This window comes from Schistocerca cancellata, chromosome 3 (assembly GCF_023864275.1).
Source record: "Schistocerca cancellata isolate TAMUIC-IGC-003103 chromosome 3, iqSchCanc2.1, whole genome shotgun sequence".
Lineage (NCBI taxonomy): Eukaryota > Metazoa > Arthropoda > Insecta > Orthoptera > Acrididae > Schistocerca > Schistocerca cancellata.
Genome location: NC_064628.1, coordinates 517496206 through 517514566, shown reverse-complemented (window position 1 = coordinate 517514566; position 18361 = coordinate 517496206). Strand labels below are relative to the sequence as shown.

Below are 18361 nucleotides of genomic sequence, written 5' to 3'. Positions count from 1 at the left end.
TTGTAACAGGATAACTGCTTCAAATATTTTATTGAAGGTGGGAATTAGTGAGTTGGTCTATAATTTGAAACTACTTCTTTACTTCCCTTTGTATGGATTGGCTGAATTACACTCATTTTTTAAGGCACTTGAATACATGACTTCATTAACACAGCAATCGGTAAGAAAGGTAAGGGGTTTAGCTATTTCATTGACACACTTCTTTAATGCCACACTTGATATCAGTAGTTGTTCTTTAGCTTTTGTATAACACCAAAGTTTCAGCTGTTGTGATGATCCTTGGTTGCTTCATTAGAAATGGCCTGATACTGTATTGTGTGTCTTACAGATCTGTGCATTACACACATTCATTATCTCCATTTCATCTTGAACTAACTTTGTCAGCTTCTTTTGTAAATGCCAATGACTGCACATGTGACCAAATTATTCAGCACAGCAATGTACTTGCTCCTTTTGCTACAGTAGTCTGCCAAGGAACACAATGCAGAAAGAATTGCATGAACAACAGAAAAAAACCTGTGCTTCCAATGCATATGTGTACCTTCAAATATTGACATTAGTTTAGTCAGAGGTAGAAATTTTATGACCTCCCTTCATAGAAAGTAAGAAATAAATTTTTCATTTTTTTTAATGAAATGAAATCTTGAACAAGATCTTCCAACTATTTTCAGACAATTTAACAAGAGTATGAAATATATTTACACTTATATAAAATGTGTACCAAATTACAGTTATGTTTGTTGATGTGTGAAAATTCACAAAAGAGATATTACTGCTAGAGAAAGTATTTTGGTGAATATAATGCTTTTCATTTGATGGTTCCTTTTCTGACAGCATTAATAGCTCTTTGTGACCAGTAACAAAAGAGATATTACTGCTAGAGAAAGTATTTTGGTGAATATAATGCTTTTCATTTGATCGTTCCTTTTCTGACAGCATTAATAGCCCTTTGTGATCAGTTACTTCATAACATGTCAGATGTAAGCTCAGTAGCGCTGCTTTTGTTCTCATCTTCAGGAAGTTAATTTTTATGCAAATGGTGTCCCTTGTCCGTCCATCCTACTGGAACTACAAAATGCCACAACTCTTGAAGAAACAGTATGTGCAACTTGTGCACAAATTGTTCTGCTGTTCTGTTGGTGTACAACATTTTTAAAAGAAGTATGATGACAATATGTTTGGGTGATATGACACACATGCTAATTAATTTCGGAGAGTAAAGACATTTTGTGCACTTCAAATGAGTTAACTGTTTCTAAACCCTGAAGCTAACCATTCAGGTGAAAATTCGTGTAATTGCTCACAAACAGGTCCACAGTAAATATCATTATCACCAATGAAAATAGCATTACAAATTGAAGTATCTGTACTACATGGGCTTTTTTCAAGTTATGTTACATGAAACCAACTGAATTTCTCTTTGACATTATGTACACTGGTGAATGGCTCCAGCAAGTTTCACTTGGTAAATGGCACACAGGTTTGTGCAGACACCCTATATTTCCTGTACTATTTGCTACATTGGATTCAGCTGTCCTCATATTTGGCATTCCATTATGTGTTCCTCCATGTTCTCTTGTACTGGCTGCTTCCCATTTCTGCTTATTGACAGCAACAAATAGTCAATTCTGCAAGGTTATTCGATTTCAGGCTCACAGCCACTGCTCAGCGTGATAATATTAGTTGCATCAAGTTATGCATAGAAGTACTCATAGCAATGGCAGTTAGCAACAACCAGGAATAATAATCATTCGTTACATAGGCAAAGAAAATTCATTAAAGTTTTTAATATATGCAACATTATTTGCAAGTAAGTCTCATACCCAATGCTATTAATCACAGTGTGCAATAAGCACTATACTTCGCCTGGCATAAACTTTTGTGCTATGGAAGAAGCCACCAGTGCAACACACCAACATAACTAAAGAAATTTATAGGGAACATATGCTGACCTTTGACTGAAAATATTACTTTATACTTTCAAATAGGTCATTAATCCATTAGTTTACCATATAGGTTCGTTCAGAGATTGTTTTATGAATTTATTTCATAGCAAGACTAACCAGATTGGAATGTTACATATTCTCATGAAAGAAACTATTTCAGTTAATGCTCTATAATGTAAATGGATAGATAAAAAAATCTACTCACCAAGGGCGACAGGAGGACACGCACACACAAAAAGGTTTAACTTTTACAAGCCTTTAGAACCTGTGGCTCCTTCTTTTGGCAGAAGAGCTGGAGGGGACAGAAGAGGGGTGAAGGAATAGGACTGGAGTGATTTAGGAAAAGGGGTACAGTTCAGAAAAGTTATCCAGAACCCTGGGTCAGAGGAGAGTTAAACTTGTGTGTGTGTGTGTGTGTGTGTGTGTGTGTGTGTGTGTGTGTGTTGGTATAGCTTTCTCTCTTAAACAATATGAATAGTGCTTCTTTATTTATTAGGTGAAGCCCTGTAATATTTGAAATGAAGTTGTTCTGGCATGATAGCAGCTGATGGCCCATAACCAACAATTGCAGAGCTTTGCAAAGGTAGAAAAATTCTTATTATTCAAGTCCATATCACAAGCAGAAAGTGAAGGTAAAGGAAACCATGACAACTTGAAATTAACAGTTGATATATTATTTAAACACACTTACATGATACACATAGCTTCAGCAAGTCAATATTTCCATCATTCAAACAGATACGCTAGTACAGTGATGTTCTCTCTGTTGAGCGCAGCAGCCGAATCAGAATGAACAAAAGTTAACACATAAAAGAGAAGGTTTATAATAATCTCTGACATTACTTTCCACATTCTGTGATTCTACTGTCACTTTCACATGCCCTTTTTGAGCACAACACTTTACACTGTAATTCATTCAATATTTGTCAAATTTCCAGGGGATGGCATACTCTGCAACTGTTCATTAATTAATGAAAAGGCTGTTCTATGAGGTTCATTCAAATGAAACCTGGTCAGTGCATCTGTCTTTGTCTTACATGTAAGGTGGCACCATGTAACTGCGGGTATGGTGGCACCATCTATTGGTAGAGAGACTGACATGTGCGTACCGTTTGAGGTTGCATAGCGCCAGTGTAGTTTCACCCTGAGAAGAAGGTGGTCACACAGGTTATCATCCACTACAAAACACTCAGGCGAGTAAGCAGGAACAATGAGGAGTGATTCGATTTTTGATGACAGAGGGAGTTGGAGGGTGTGAAATGTATCGACATATGAAGGCTGTGTACGGTGGGACTGGACCTCTAAAAGCAGCTATTCGCGGACATAGATTTGTAACAGACGATGTAGTGTGTGACTGGGTCCAGGCCTGGATCCAACAGCAGCCTACTAGCTTCTTCAAGGATGGAATCAACTGGCTAGTGTCGCAATGGGATAAATAGGACGACAGTTTTGGCGACTATTTTTGGGCATGTGTACTGTATATAACTACATTTTTGAGTTAATAAAATTGTTACTGTTACTTTACACTAGTGACCGGGTTTCATTTAAATCCCCTTGTAGTTGCTCTGTAGAACTTTATATGTAGTTCACTACCAGTTTCAGCTTTTTTGTTAAGCCTTTCTCAAATAGATCTGAAAAGCGGGGAAGTAATGTCCAAAGATGTAAGTGCAAGTTTGGTAAATTTAAAATCTTGCTTGTCTAATGATGACACAGGAAAATGGTTGTTTCAAGACTGCCTTGAACTAGCCTTGAGACAACCATGTTTTCAAGACATCATTAGGCAAGGAAGCTATCAAACTTGCTTCAAATCTATCAAACTTGTCCTTGTACTGTTGGGCATTATTTCTCCACTTTTCAGATCTATTATGTTATACAGGGGTTAAACAAAAAAGTGAACACTGACTTACTGGTAATTGTCTTATGTCATCGCTAAAATCAAGTATTATGTCTTCAATAAAATCGTTTTCTTATATGTTTTGCTTGCAATGTAACATCTCTGGAAGTATTCTCAGCAGACAGGATATCTGTATGAGTTGTATGGTGTTGTATTGATCTGTAGTCATGTTGAACCACACACACTTCCACTGAGGACAAATTGTAGACAGTGTGCCCTGTATGAGTTTGCATTTGATGAGCTACACGTGCTTGTCAGTCATGATAAATGGTTAGCATCTCTGGAAACTAAACCAGACTGGGCTGGATATGGGTTTGGCATACACGAGGTTGCTGACCTAAGATCTGGTCATCACTGGTCTTCTGCTCCAGTAACATCTGGAAATGCATTGAGCACAGTAGTTAACATTTCACAAAGAGTGAGGCTCTTGGCTGAACTCCATCATATAGCACAACTCTGTTTTAAAAGCCCTTCTGTTTCAAGGTGAGGTGCATGTTGATGGCCTGTGTGCTTGTTCAGATGAAACAGTCATTAGTGGAAACCTACTGGGCAGGACTCTTCCTGAGTTCACTCCTTTTCTCTAGCTTCCTTTGGGAACATAAGAAGTGAACAAACTGAAAACTTTCCCACTGGGATGGGCCTGATAGCTAAAAAATCTGACCAAATTCCCTAGAGGATAGTCCTTCATGAAAGATAGCTCTAAAAAAGCAATGAACTATACCACAACATCGAGTATGTTACAGAGGTCATAAACTTCTGGCAAAAACATCTATTTCTCTGCAAGTCCAACTGTTACAAATTGCAAAAAAATATTTCGCAGGAAATAATTTCAGCAAGAATGTTGTTGTTACATTTAGACAGATCTACTGTGGATAGATGCTTAAAAATTAAAAGTCAGTTGAGAAGAAGGAGGTGTAACAGGAGTGAGAAATTGCTTGAATATAAATGGCTAGCTTAAAAACATGTTTATAGTTACTTTCAATTCACCTATCTTATCCAGACATTTCAGGCTTGTTTCCCTCGATTTAAGATGTGACACTGTGTCCCCAGATTATTGAGCTGTTTCAAATGCCAGAAGTGTGGGTACATTGTTGTACTGTGCAATGGCCAGATGATCTGTTGGAGAGTTGTGTATGAAACAGTTGCAACCTGTTCTTCACTGGTATGCGTACAGCATTTAGGAATCATGCAATATGAAGTCCTGGCTGTTCAGTTTTCATTGAAATAAAGTATAATTAAGTGAAAATGAGATAAATGGAAAAAAGTGAAATTACCACTGTAAGTGTTTGTACATTTATCCCACTGTGAGTCAAGATGGTCAACACATTCACAGAAAAAATGTTTGTGGTTGCTTATGGAACAATGATTATACCCAGGGTGCACCTCTTAGTCTGAAACAAATTGACAGCCATAGAAGTCTTTTTTCATGGCTCCAAAAATATGGAAGTTACATGGGGAAGGATCGGGACTGTTCATAGGATGTGTAAGAACTTCCCAGTGGAACTGCTGTAGTGTAGTTGAAACAACCTTGGGAATATGGGAGTGGGAATTTTGTTGGCAGGTTGTTTTGACAGTGCTGCAGAAGATTCGATGGGAAGCCCTTACACATACTCTACACAATCTCGATCTCTCCCCATGTGACTTCCATGTTTTTAGAGCCCTGAAGTAAGACGTTCATAACTGTTGATTTCCATTGGATAAAAAGATGCACACTGGGGTATAATCCTGATTCCATAGGCAATCTCATTTTCATTTGACTGCCCGTTATACAAGTAAAAGGATACTGTATGCTCAAGGTACAAAATTTAGCTAGACTTTTAAGTTTCCAGTATTAGCATCATCATTGGTACCTGTCATTAAAAAAGGTAAATACTGAAAACTTCTCAACTGAGTCTGTGGAAGCTGAAATAGTCGCCTGTAACTGTGACTGGTCCTGCAAAGACCATGTACTGAGATCTCAGCCAGTCATTATTTCTTGCCTGCAAACACAGGAGATAATACAGTAAAATACTGTCTTAATAAACCTGCTTTTAAGGGATTCCGACTTTTCAGAAATGTTTATGTTGGTCCTAGTGAAACTGCCATGAGAACAATGTAGCTGATACTTGTTTTTAATAAACACTGTTTTTCAGAAAAAGTTAACTTCTAAAACATAGATATGAAGCTACAAATTACATAAATTAAAACCTATATTTGAAGAAATGCTTAACATAATCAGGAATCTGCATCTATTCCTATAATATTTGACATGTATATATTTGTTGTGTTGGCTACTGTGGATGTCAACCCAACACAAACAAGGATGGAGAGATTTGTGCCACTTGCCAGTGGCATGAATCCAAAACGGTGTGGACACAACACTTTCAAATTAATAGATCACTTTATTTCTGAAAGGGAAAGAAACATTGTTGTGGACTGACAAGACAGCCAGTCCACAGTGACGGATAACCGAAAGGCACGCGTTTACACACGCCGGCTGGCATTATGTGTGAAAAAGGATACGTAATGAATGCTATAAAGAAAAGTACGTAGCTTCTGGAATACTTAACTTTAATCCATTATTTGTATACAGCATTCTTGATGATACAAGTGAGACTCTCTCTAGAAATGGTTAATGGCGCTTTGCTAGGTCGTAGCCATGGACTTAGCTGAAGGCTATTCTAACTATCTCTCGGAAAATGAGAGAAAGGCTTCGTCAGTGTAGTCGCTAGCAAAGTCGTCGTACAACTGGGTCGAGTGCTCGTACGTCTCTCTAGACCTGCCATGTGGTGGCGCTCGGTCTGCAATTACTGACAGTGGCGACACGCGGGTCCGACATCTACTAATGGACCGCGGCCGATTTAAAGCTACCACCTAGCAAGTGTGGTGTCTGGCGGTGACACCACAAACATAACTTAACTTCTCGTTATGAAGTGGTTTGTTGTGCTTCTTGAGCCTCCTACAAGAAATTACTTTTATACACTATTACTACTTGCAGACTGTATGCTAAGTATCATCTTCCTATTACTCAGTACTGATGCTCTCGAAGTCTGCAACTAAACTGGGCCCGACCAGTGATGGGCAGTTGGTTAAATCATTTTGACAGGGGGTAATAAGCTCTATGTTCCTGGAGGTGTGGCACTGTCCGCTCTTTCCATTGGCATGTGGGTCAGTGCCTTCTTGCTGCCACTTTGCAGTTCTGCACTGATCGGTGTGCAGTTGAAGCTTTGGGACTGCACGTTCCACCACCCCAAACTGCCACACTGTTGTCGTGTAGGGAGCCATTTTATGACAACAGGGGGAGAGAGGAGCTGGGTGGCATGAAGAGCTGGGAGGTGCAACTGGGACCGATGCCAAGTCCCTGGCTGCACCTCAACATCCGCCCTGCACTCTGCGGGGAATGTCGCTCAAATAACTCCTGAGAGCATGCCCACCCTCTTCCTGAGCTGGCCTGATGAAAAATGGAGCAGGCATCGATGAAAATGGTCGTGGTGATGCTGACGGCAATGGTGACGGACCTGGCTCCATGGCAGCTGCTGTGATGAGCACTGGAAAGTTAAGCTGCTGCAGTGGCAAATGCTACATTGGTTCCACAGGCATTGCTGAAGAGAAGGCTCCCAGCAGTGTCTGCACTGGCTGCAATATCCTTGTAGGATGCAAATCTGGGAACAGAAAATCTGCGAAAGAATCTAGCAATCGCCAAGCATGTCTCACAATTGAGAAGCATGGATCTTGTTCTGATGATGGTGCAGTAACACAGTGGGACATTGAATTACATATATGCAAGTGCCCAAACTTCTCTCCCAGTATCTGGTGTGACTAACAACTTGAACAGAATAGAATCATTAGGCACAAAGCGATATTCGCAGAGCGTGGGGAGCTCAGTGCGCTGCAGTGGGTGCAACAACTAGAGCAGTGTATGGTAAAACTGGCCATGTAGAAGCTCCGCGAGCGATGGACCGTCACAGGACTGTGAGTGGTACATTGCGAGGAAGAGCAGCAGTGGTTGTTGCCATGTGTGGGAGGCATGTTGTTTGTTCATCTGTTGCTTGAAAGTAATGTACAAACTGCTCAGCTTCTCCATTTGACTGAGGATGAAACGGAGCACTGGTAAGGTGAGTGATACCATTGGCTGTACAATACTGTTCAAAGTCCTAAGGCATAAACTGTGGTCCATTGTCTGTAACCAACACTTCAGGCAAACTTTCCAAGCAAAGATATATGACAAAGCCTGAATGATACTACATGATGTAGTCAAGTTCATGGGCACTGCAAACAGATATTTGCTAAAAGAGTCCGCAACAATAAGACAACTAGTGTTCCAAAAGGATCAGCAAAGTCAACACGCACTTGTTGCCATAGTGATGGAGACTTTGGCCAAGCTGAAAACATTTGTGGTGGGGCCGATAGATTTTCAGCACAAGCACAACACCATGCCTGGCCATGACGTGCTAACTGTTTTGTGTGTACAATTCGCTAACTGTTTTGTGTGTACAATTCACCAATGCCCTTGGTGGAGCGATTGCAACACATCTTTTTACAACACTTTATGAATAAGCACATGCAATTGTCCAGAGTAAATCTGCAATGAAATCACACTGTGCTGGATGGAGAGGCTACGCCGAAGAGCAAAATATCGGCACACAAAAGAATTCTGAATGTCTTTTCACTGAACAAGGCCAAACAGTATGGATGTGGTACAACAAAAAGTTCAAGTCAGGATCTGCTTCCATGGCCTGTGCAATTTTCCTACAGTGCAGTGGAAAAGTCTGTAGAAGTTCAGTGTCCTGCACTTCGATCTAACAGTGAGCTACTGCAGTAGCATAGGATTCAGAATCAGGACCAACAAGAAGGCGAAAAAGGTTGTCAGCATTTACATGCTTCAATGTGGGCTGATACTATGACAATAACAAAGCCAAACATTGCAGCTTCTTAGCCATGTGTGGCACAACAGATTTGGGCAGATTGAAGAAAGATTGAAGTGGCTTATGGTCTGTCACTAGGTAAAACATGTGACCAAACAGATAATGCCGAAACTTTGTCATGCCATAGACAGTAGCAAGCACTTCCTTCTCGATTTGGGTGTAGTTACATTGAGTCTTGGTTAATAGCTTGGAAGCAAAGGCAATCAGCCTGTCATATGAACCAAATCTGTGCAAAAGCATAGCTCCAATCTTGTATGAAGAAGCGTCCATTGCCAAAACTACAGACTTAGTGGGATCAAAATGAACAATGCGTCCCTCACTCAACAAGGCATTTTTAAGTTTCTGGAATGCTTCCTGACACACTCGTTGGGCTGCATTGGGCGTAAACTGGATATAATATGTCATCTTCCCGAGAACTGACTGCAATTCCATCACATTCCTTGGGGTAGGGAAGTCCTGGCTGGCCAGCAAATGTAGTTGAATGGGATGAATGCCTTGGTGATTAATAGCATGTCGTAAGTACTGAATTTCGGTCTGAAAAAAGGTACATTTGTCCAGGTGACATTTCAAACCTGCAGCTGAAAGTCGTCTAAGTAATTAGAATAGAATGAAACTTTTGCAGCAAGCTGTTGTAAGTAGCGTAAGAATTTGGCAGGTGCGGAAGTACTGTCAAAGGGTAAGTGCAGAAATCTGAACAATCCTAAATGTGTGTTGACCACAAACACTTTCTGAGACTCCTCATCTAACAGAATTTACAAATACGCTTCGGGGAAGTTAGCTTTTGATAAGTAGTGGCCTGCAGTGAGCCTCTCCTAAATTTCTCAGGGCAAGACAATGGATAAGTATTAGTTATTGTTTATGGATTCACAGTGGATTTAAAGTCAACAGAAAAACTGTAGTGTCGTGGAATAGTAAAGAGTTGGAAATGTGGAATATTGTCAAAGTTTTGTTGCCTGTGCCGAGAGCCAGAGGCAGTAGGTTAGCCAAGAGGTAGGAGTATTGCACATATATTGGAATGTGTCGTCACGCAGGTGCAATGGCCTGGTTACATACAACAGGCGAGAGAGAATTGCTTAGCATGCGGGTTTGTGTTAGACGGAGACTTTCGTAGAGTGCAAGACAGAGGTATAGCATCAGCTGTACTGCATTTCACAACTTCGCGTAAGTCTGCCGTAACAACACGTAACTCTGTCCCAAGAACACCTAAGGGGTGAGTACGACAGATGAATCAGCAGTATAAGTGGAACGAATGCATTCATTACAAATGAGCACGATGTCAGGACGTCACTCGTGCTTCCTTTAAATACGCCATCTTTGATAGCAACAAGGCACTCGCAGTTAGACTTGCAGTTAGATGTGTACTGGGTCGCTGCGTAGTGCTCAGCTCGGTGATTGACATATTAATCTTTATTAAGGAGATGTTGCAGTAACGGCGGCCCATCCAGCAGCGGATGTGAGGGGACAGTACCAGCTCTGGTCCTCTCTGCTGCCGCTGTCAATCATCAACCCAGGATTAGCAGACATTGCGGCAGACTCGCTCGCCGCCAATGCTGACCACATAAGTGAGCCATCGTTGAGATTGTGCAGCGCCTAGGCCCTGTGCATCCTCCATCACAACTGGGTGAGCCGACGACGCTGGGGGACTGCAGCCCATTCCGCCTGTCCACCTTGGACGAGCCACCAGGAGGAGCAGGGAAGAAGACGGGGTGGGATAGAGTACACTCTGCACTATGAGAACGCCTCTTGTGCCGACAGCGCCGGGACTCCAACCCGGAGCCTCATACGTGCAGCGGCTCGCTGTTCGCAGCCGGTGCCACCAGCTACGCGTGGCTGAAGTATGAAGTAAGGACATTCTTTTGCCACGTCACAGCATGCGGCGCTGCGCTAACAAGACTGTGCGGCCGGAGCTGGTGTCATCGCTACGAGTCAGCGAGGACTCGGGGAAGGTCGTTGATGTCACCAAGCTCAGCCAGCCTGTGTTATGCGGGCCACATTGTACTCGGCAGGAATAAAGGTGTTACGAATTAATAATGTTTCTTTGGCGTTTCTGATGCGTCCACAGTCATTTCCTAGCATCCTGACAATTGGAGAGGTCACCGCTCAGCCATCCAGTCCACCGTAGGCGACCGGGACCACCTGGGCGCCTACAAAACAAAGTCTTCTAGAAGGCTTTGGTAAGATTACTAAGAAAGAAGCCCATTGAATAGGGTGGGTAGGAGCAATAACATCATTGTCCTGCCATTCTTTAAGTTCACTTCCAACTTTGTCTCCAAGTGCATGAGGGAAGGGACGTGCCAGAAAAAACATAGGTTGCACATTGTCCTTCATTATTGTGTGCCACAAAATTATTTGCTGTGCCAGGTCTGCCAGAAAATAGATTGGGAATCCCCTTAGTCTATTGAGTAACACTGTCATTTGGGTTGAAAGTTGTTATATAATCATGGAACATATTTTGTGTTCAGACATAATGAACTTTCTAGACTCTGAGAAGCTCATCTGCAGAAACCAGCACAGTTTTAGGAAACAGCGTCATGCGAGACACAACTGGCCCTCTTTGTGCATGATATATAACAGGCTCTAGATACCGGCTCCCAGACTGATGCCATATTTCTCGACTTTTGAAAGGCGTTCGACTCAGTTCCGCACTGTCACTTGTTCCAAAAAGTGTGTGCTTACAGTCTATCCGATGACATATGCAGTTGGATAGAAAGTTTCTAACAGACAGAGAGTAGTATGTCATCCTGAATGGGGTGACTTCAACAGAAAGAAGCGTAGCTTCAGGTGTGCCCCAGGGCAGCATAATAGGTCCGCTGCTTTTTACGATTTACATAAATGACCTGGTTGATGGTATTGACAGTGGCATTAGACTGTTTGCCGATGATGCTGTAGTCTACAGGAAAGTAGTATCACACAAAAGTTCTGAACAAATCAATGAGGATTTGCAGAAAATAAATTTGTGGTGTAATGACCGTCAGTTATCTCTCAATATTAGTAAGTGGAACCTATTGCATATAACAAGGCAAAAATCCCCATTAATGTACAAGTACAAAATAAAAGCCCAATCCTTGGAAGCAGTAATATCCATCAAGTATGTGGGTGTGACTATTCAAAATGATCTCAAATGGAATGATCAGATTACACAAGTAACAGGCAAGGCGAACTCTAGATTGCGGTTTATTAGTAGAATCCAGAAGTGATGCAGTCCTTCAGCAAAGGAAATTGCTTACAATACATTAGAGTCTTAGAGTATCGTTCGTCTGTATGGGACCCTTACCAGTTGGGTCTGATTCAAGAGACCGAGAATGTCCAAAGAAGAGCGGCAAGATTCATGACTAGTATATTTAGCCATCGCGAGAGCTTTACAAATCTCGTAGAAAGTTTGAAGTGGGACACACTTGCAGATAGCTGATGCCCTAAATGGAAGGGGCTGCTCTCTAAATTCTGAAATCTGATTTTCGCCGAGGATGTAGAGCATATATTATTGGCACTAACTTTCGAATCATGCAATGATCACCATTCGAAGATAAGGGAAATTAGAGCTTGTACTGAGGTGTTCAGACAGTCATTTTTCCCTTGTGTGATCCGCGAATGGAATGGAGGGGGAGGGGGGAATGACTTTGGCACGAATTGTGCCCTCTTCCATGCACCGCTTGGTGGCTAGCGGAGTATATATGTGGATGTAGATGCAGAAATAGAAAGTACATTGTCCTGAATATGGAAACAAAACGAATCAAAAGAATCTAACTAAAAAACATTTTCAAAGTCTTACAAATGCAAAATGTCACTGTTCTGGTGTGAGAGTGGAATGTGGCAGGCAAACTGCATGTACCAAGCAAGCAATGTCATGACTGTTACACACAGCAAGATGCGTGCAAGATTTTGTCAACTGTGGTGAGCCCAACTGTTATTAAGAGGCATGATTAAGCAATGCCAATGTCTAACTGAAATTGCAAATGTGTGTGTGTGAATTGCTAAGGGACCAAACTGCTGAGGTCCTCTGTCCCTAGACTTACACACTACTTAATCTAACTTCAACTAACTTATGCTATGAACAACACACACTCACACACACACACACACACACACACACACACACACACACACACATTCCCAAGAGAGGACTTGAACCTCTGGTAAGAGGGGCCGCGCAATCCGTGACATGGTGTCTCAAACCACGTGGCCTGAAACTGCACACATCGGGCAGTGTCTAAGTTCAGAAACAGTTTGTTTGACTGTCATCACACAGCACTTGGGTAGGGTGAATGTACATCCTGAATTTGGCCATTACTCGTACCGGTAGCTGGGTTTAAAATGAAAATGCACTCACTGAGTGAGAAGTGCTCTGCACTTACAGGTAGAGTTCTTTTCCTGTTGCAAGCACACAGACTGTACAAAGCAAGTCGCGTTCCGCAAAGGGCAGTCTTTTTTTTTTATGCACAGAAAAGCAGCGGGAACATGATTCAACTGCAGACACATGTGTTGACATTTGTTTACCCTGTTCACAGCGCAGGGGTCTTTTTGTGTGTGGTGGTTGGTCGCAAGGCTGCGCCTGCTTGTCACTTGGCGTTTCACTGAAGACAGGAGCTACCTCAATGTTTTCGATGGAACTGTCACATGAGTCCCTAATGTTAAATAATTTATAACACCTGTTTCAAAGTAGGATTAGAATTTTAAGAATTTGTTCATGGTTCCTACTGTATGGCACATTGTACATAATTGCATTGTGAATCATTGCATCAGTATAGTACTATCTACAGCTACATTGAAAACGACACTGTCTAGCCAAACCCTGAAGTTCAGTGACCCACTGATGGTATGGCTGTTCTAGCTTTTTCCACAACTGAAAGAACTTGTAATGAGCTGCAGCAACCTGTACCTGGTTCTCGTATTGTCTAGTGAGGGTCGAAACGAAAACTCCAGAAACTAGTAACTCCGACCTACTAGTTCTGAATAACTTCCAAGCAAGGCTGTGTACTTGTGTGTTGGCCATTGCCGAGAAGTAAGGAAGTTTGACAGTATCTTGCATTTGATGTGTAGCACAATGAGCATTGAACTGAATGTACAACTCATTCCATTCCTCTTGTTGTTCAATGAAAGCACATAACAGTGGAATGCACGGAGGCAGTGCCATGGATGTGACTGGCTGTTGTGGCGGAGTTGATGCAGCAGCAGCAGCAGCAGCAGCTTGTGCATTAATGAGCTTCTGGACTGTAATTATCAACTGTGACATTTTCTGGTTTGGAAACTGAAAAATCTACATTAGATCAAAGCCAGCAGCAGCTGGAGGTATAGACACAGGTGTTACAGGAGGTGAGTTAGAGGCCATTTTAATGAGAGGAGCACCGTGACAAAGTAATTAGAAGCAAGGCAAGTACACAAGTAGCAGTAGTATTGTGGCTAGTCTGCAAGAAAAAACACAATTAATAGCAAAGCTCCACTGACAGAAAAGAGAGAAATATAAGTGACACTCTGTGACAGAGTGGCGAAGAGTGAAAACAGTGTTGAGTCTGTAATTCGTGGTGCCAGGTGTAGTGTCAGCTTCTGTGGGAGGCAGCACCGACACAAACAAGGAAGGAGAGAAGTTGCATTGGCCGTTGGCAGGAATCCAGAATGATCTGGACATAACACTTTCAAATTAATAGATCACTATATTTCCAAAAATGTGAGAAACGTATCTTTACTTCTCGTTATAAAGTGCCTTGACTTGCTTGATGCCCTTCCTGTGCCTCCTACATGCAATTGCTTTCATGCACTATTACTACTCACAGAGTGCATGCTAAGTATCATCTTTGTATTACTCAGCTTTGTTGTCTGTGATCAAACTGGACCTGACCAGCGATGGGCAGCTGGTTAAGTCAGTGCTGACAGAGGGTGCTGAACTCTGTCTTCTTGGAGATTAGTTGTTGTCTGCTATTTCTGTTGATGCACAGGTCGGTGTACAGTCGATGCTGTAGGAGTGCAAAATATTAAACTGCTGTTAGAATAAAGGACAATCACTGCAATTGATCCTGTTGGTCACTAGATAACTCTTAGCGTTTAGGTTGATAATTTCATAGTCAGTTCCAGTAAATTCACAGATAAATTGATGTACTTGAGTATACCTGTGTAACGATCATGATATGAAGTCTTTACATGTAGCATACTGATGCATTTAAGCTTGGGTTTAAAACGGTGTCATCCTTGAAATTAGGTGGTATGTTGAGAGAACCTACAAAAGGTCTGAACTTATATCTTTTTTATGAAAGACCTCTATATGCAGGAAGAAACAGGTGAATTGAAGTGGTAAGCTAATAAGAATGCATAAATTGAGGTGGCAGTTTTTGCACAAATTTGCATGTCTGCTTTCTGACATAGGTCATAAAGTTTGATATCTCAAAGTTTACTTATGATGAAACCAAAACAAGAGGACTCATCCCAGTGTGTATGATAGTTTTAGGTAATTATGGTTAGTAAATGATGAAAACTTACTGTTCAGCAGAAGTTTATTATTATTTGCAGTGTCAAAGACAATCAGTCTAACATGGTAAAGAAGTATATTTGGTGCCATCTTCCAACGAGATATTGAAAAATATGTGGACCTTTCTGAATGCAAAAGCTAATTTTTTTTCTGTGTTGGCAGAGGAAGAGTAATTGTGCATCATCTTTTGAAGATTTAGAAATAGAATAGTTACAAGGAAAGAGAAGAGGGAACTTAATTATAGATGAAATGTTATGTGAAATAAGGCCTTTGAAACCACCTTGTAGTTCAAGGCTGGAGATTTGGCCCATTGAATGGCAGGTTGGTTCAGATAAAAGAGCATCATAACCTCTCTTGTAAAAATTTTTCTCTTGTAAGAATATTTCAAAAATATTGTGTTAAGGAGAACAAAGTCATGGAGGCAGAAAGAGCAACAAAAGAATAACAGCGGCACTGGGTGTTAATACTACTGGGATGAGACAGTGCTGTGTTGAATAATTTTAAAGTTTAAAGTTATCTGATGTTTCAAGAATATGGAAGGCATTTCCTTGCAGCTACAATTTGAATTGGAAGGTCTCAAAACAGTTGTACAATATTTCGTAAGGATATAGATGAAGGAAGATGGTTCTTACTATTGACACCTAGCATTCACATTAAAAGTTAACCTAATTATTCAAATTATAATGTTGTGCAGATTGTATAAATACCTGCAACTATGAATGTGACCATAATTAATTGTGAAAGCAATAGAGATTTACTCCCTTGCCTGTTGCAGCTCACAATATGAATAAAATTGTACAACCTAAAAGTTATGCACTTGTTAGACAGTATCTAATGTTGCTTCCATTTTAGCAATATGCATTTTACTTCCAAGAAACTGCCACATCATAAAGGTATATAGATAAATCACTATCTAACAGTATTCTGTTTCTTTTATTTTCAGCTCGTAAGAACTTTCACAGCTTTCCATCAGTGGAATCTGAAGAGTCTGCACTTATTTATAAATATACTCCTACATATACAGGTGATCATCTTATCTATGAACAGTGTTATTTTTTTGATTACTAACAGTTACAGGTGTACTCGCCCGACATTTCTGAAAGAATAATTTGTCAATAAATGAGATGAGATGGAGCAATTCACTATTTTGTCTTATATTCCTTTATTGCTAATTGCTGGTAAGATTATCTTCTTAAGGGTTGATTGTACCTTCGTAGGGTGAAAAATATAAAAAAATTTTTTTTGCTCGTAAATCTTCCTTGGAGTGTATTTTACTAAAGAAATATGTTTTCTGAGGGCATTTTATCCATTAAAGGCTTTAAATATTCATTTACTTGAAGGGTGGCACATGTTGCCACACCCCCCTTTTGCCTTCTGTCAACTTCTTGAGTTTCAAAAACCTAATTTGCTGATTTGTGAAAATATTTCATGCTCACAGTTGGCTACCCTGTTCGTGCACTACATTCACTTGTTCCTTGTCCTTCCAGAACCGAAATGTATGATTTAACAGTGTCATATGATCTAGAATTCCTGAAACAGTATGTGTAGGTAAAGATACATTGAATTTGTGTGTTCCTGATGCAGTTCTTTCATTTAATGATGGCAATGTGGTGAGAGTTAGGCTGCTTCAAAAGTTAGGCACACAACTTGGGGAAAGTGTGGTGATGATATTTTCCGAATTGGATGCTGTCCATCTGAAGAAAGTAGATTATGAAGTAACTATGATACCTAGGAAGGCAAGAATGCACTCAAGGAATGCTAAGAGCCTGAGGGAGGATGAAGAAAATGCAGATGACCCAGGATATGGTGCAGGGTTGTCTAAGGTCAGTAACAAACTACTTTCATCTTTAAAGCTGGATTCCTGAGATTTTTAAAAATAGGTACTTTTCTCTCAGGAATATACCATCATAGAACAGTGAAACTTACACAACTTACAGTAACTGGGCTGAACGTCAATGATGCATTTTTAAAAAAAGTTCAGTTTAATATTGTAGAAATTATGAATTAATAAAGCTTAAATATGTGGAAAAAATTTTACAACTTGCAAAAAATTCTCTAAAAAATAAATTATGCAAGCGACTTATCTACAAAAATAAGTCAATGGAGAGAGACTCTTCCTCCACCAGCCATTTAAATTTTATAATATTATCATGAACCGTTCATGAGATAATGTACCTAAAATTGACAAATTTAACATTTTAGGTAAATAAGGCACAATCTCCTCTTAAAAACAGTAGTGGTAGTAGTAGTAGTAGTAGTAGATCTATGAACAATGGACCTTGCTACAGTCAGGTGGCTTGTGTGCTTCGACATTACATATAGCCTTACTGTAAGTGCAACCACATTGGAGAGGTTTGTGTTGAGAAACCAGATGGATCCTGAAAAGTGGCAGCAACCTTTTATTAGTTTCAGGGACAACAGCCTGCATTATTGACTTAGTGGGCCTTGTACCATTAGCCAATATGGCCTTGCCACATTGTTACTGTGTCAGATGAAAGCAAAGGCTAAACTGCAACAATTACATTTCCTGAAGATATACGAGGTGCTTTCAAGTTCTAAGGCCTCCGATTTTTTTTCTAATTAACTACTCACCCAAAATCGATGAAACTGGCATTACTTCTCGACGTAATCGCCCTGCAGACGTACACATTTTTCACAACGCTGACGCCATGATTCCATGGCAGCGGCGAAGGCTTCTTTAGGAGTCTGTTTTGACCACTGGAAAATCGCTGAGGCAATAGCAGCACGGCTGGTGAATGCCTGGCCACGGAGAGTGTCTTTCATTGTTGGAAAAAGCCAAAAGTTACTAGGAACCAGGTCAGGTGAGTAGGGAGCATGAGGAATCACTTCAAAGTTGTTATCACGAAGAAACTGTTGCGTAACGTTAGCTCGATGTGCGGGTGCGTTGTCTTGGTGAAACAGCACACGCGCAGCCCTTCCCGGACGTTTTTGTTGCAGTGCAGGAAGGAATTTGTTCTTCAAAACATTTTCGTAGGATGCACCTGTTACCGTAGTGCCCTTTGGAACGCAATGGGTAAGAATTACGCCCTCACTGTCCCAGAACATGGACACCATCATTTTTTCAGCACTGGCGGTTACCCGAAATTTTTTTGGTGGCGGTGAATCTGTGTGCTTCCATTGAGGTGACTGGCGCTTTGTT

The 18361-nt window shown here is 40.8% G+C and overlaps 1 protein-coding gene across 2 annotated transcripts in view; it reads left to right on the top strand.

Moving 5' to 3' along the window:
* The window catches only part of LOC126175320 (gamma-glutamyl hydrolase-like), a 92754-nt gene extending 76300 nt beyond the window's left edge, over positions 1-16454 (top strand). For both annotated transcript variants that reach the window (XM_049922030.1, XM_049922029.1), the window contains exon 7: positions 16145-16454. In XM_049922030.1, the coding sequence (XP_049777987.1) occupies positions 16145-16269 (125 nt within the window). In that variant the 3' untranslated portion in view covers positions 16270-16454. The remainder of the gene's footprint in view (positions 1-16144) is intronic.
* The last annotated feature ends 1907 nt before the right edge of the window (positions 16455-18361 follow it).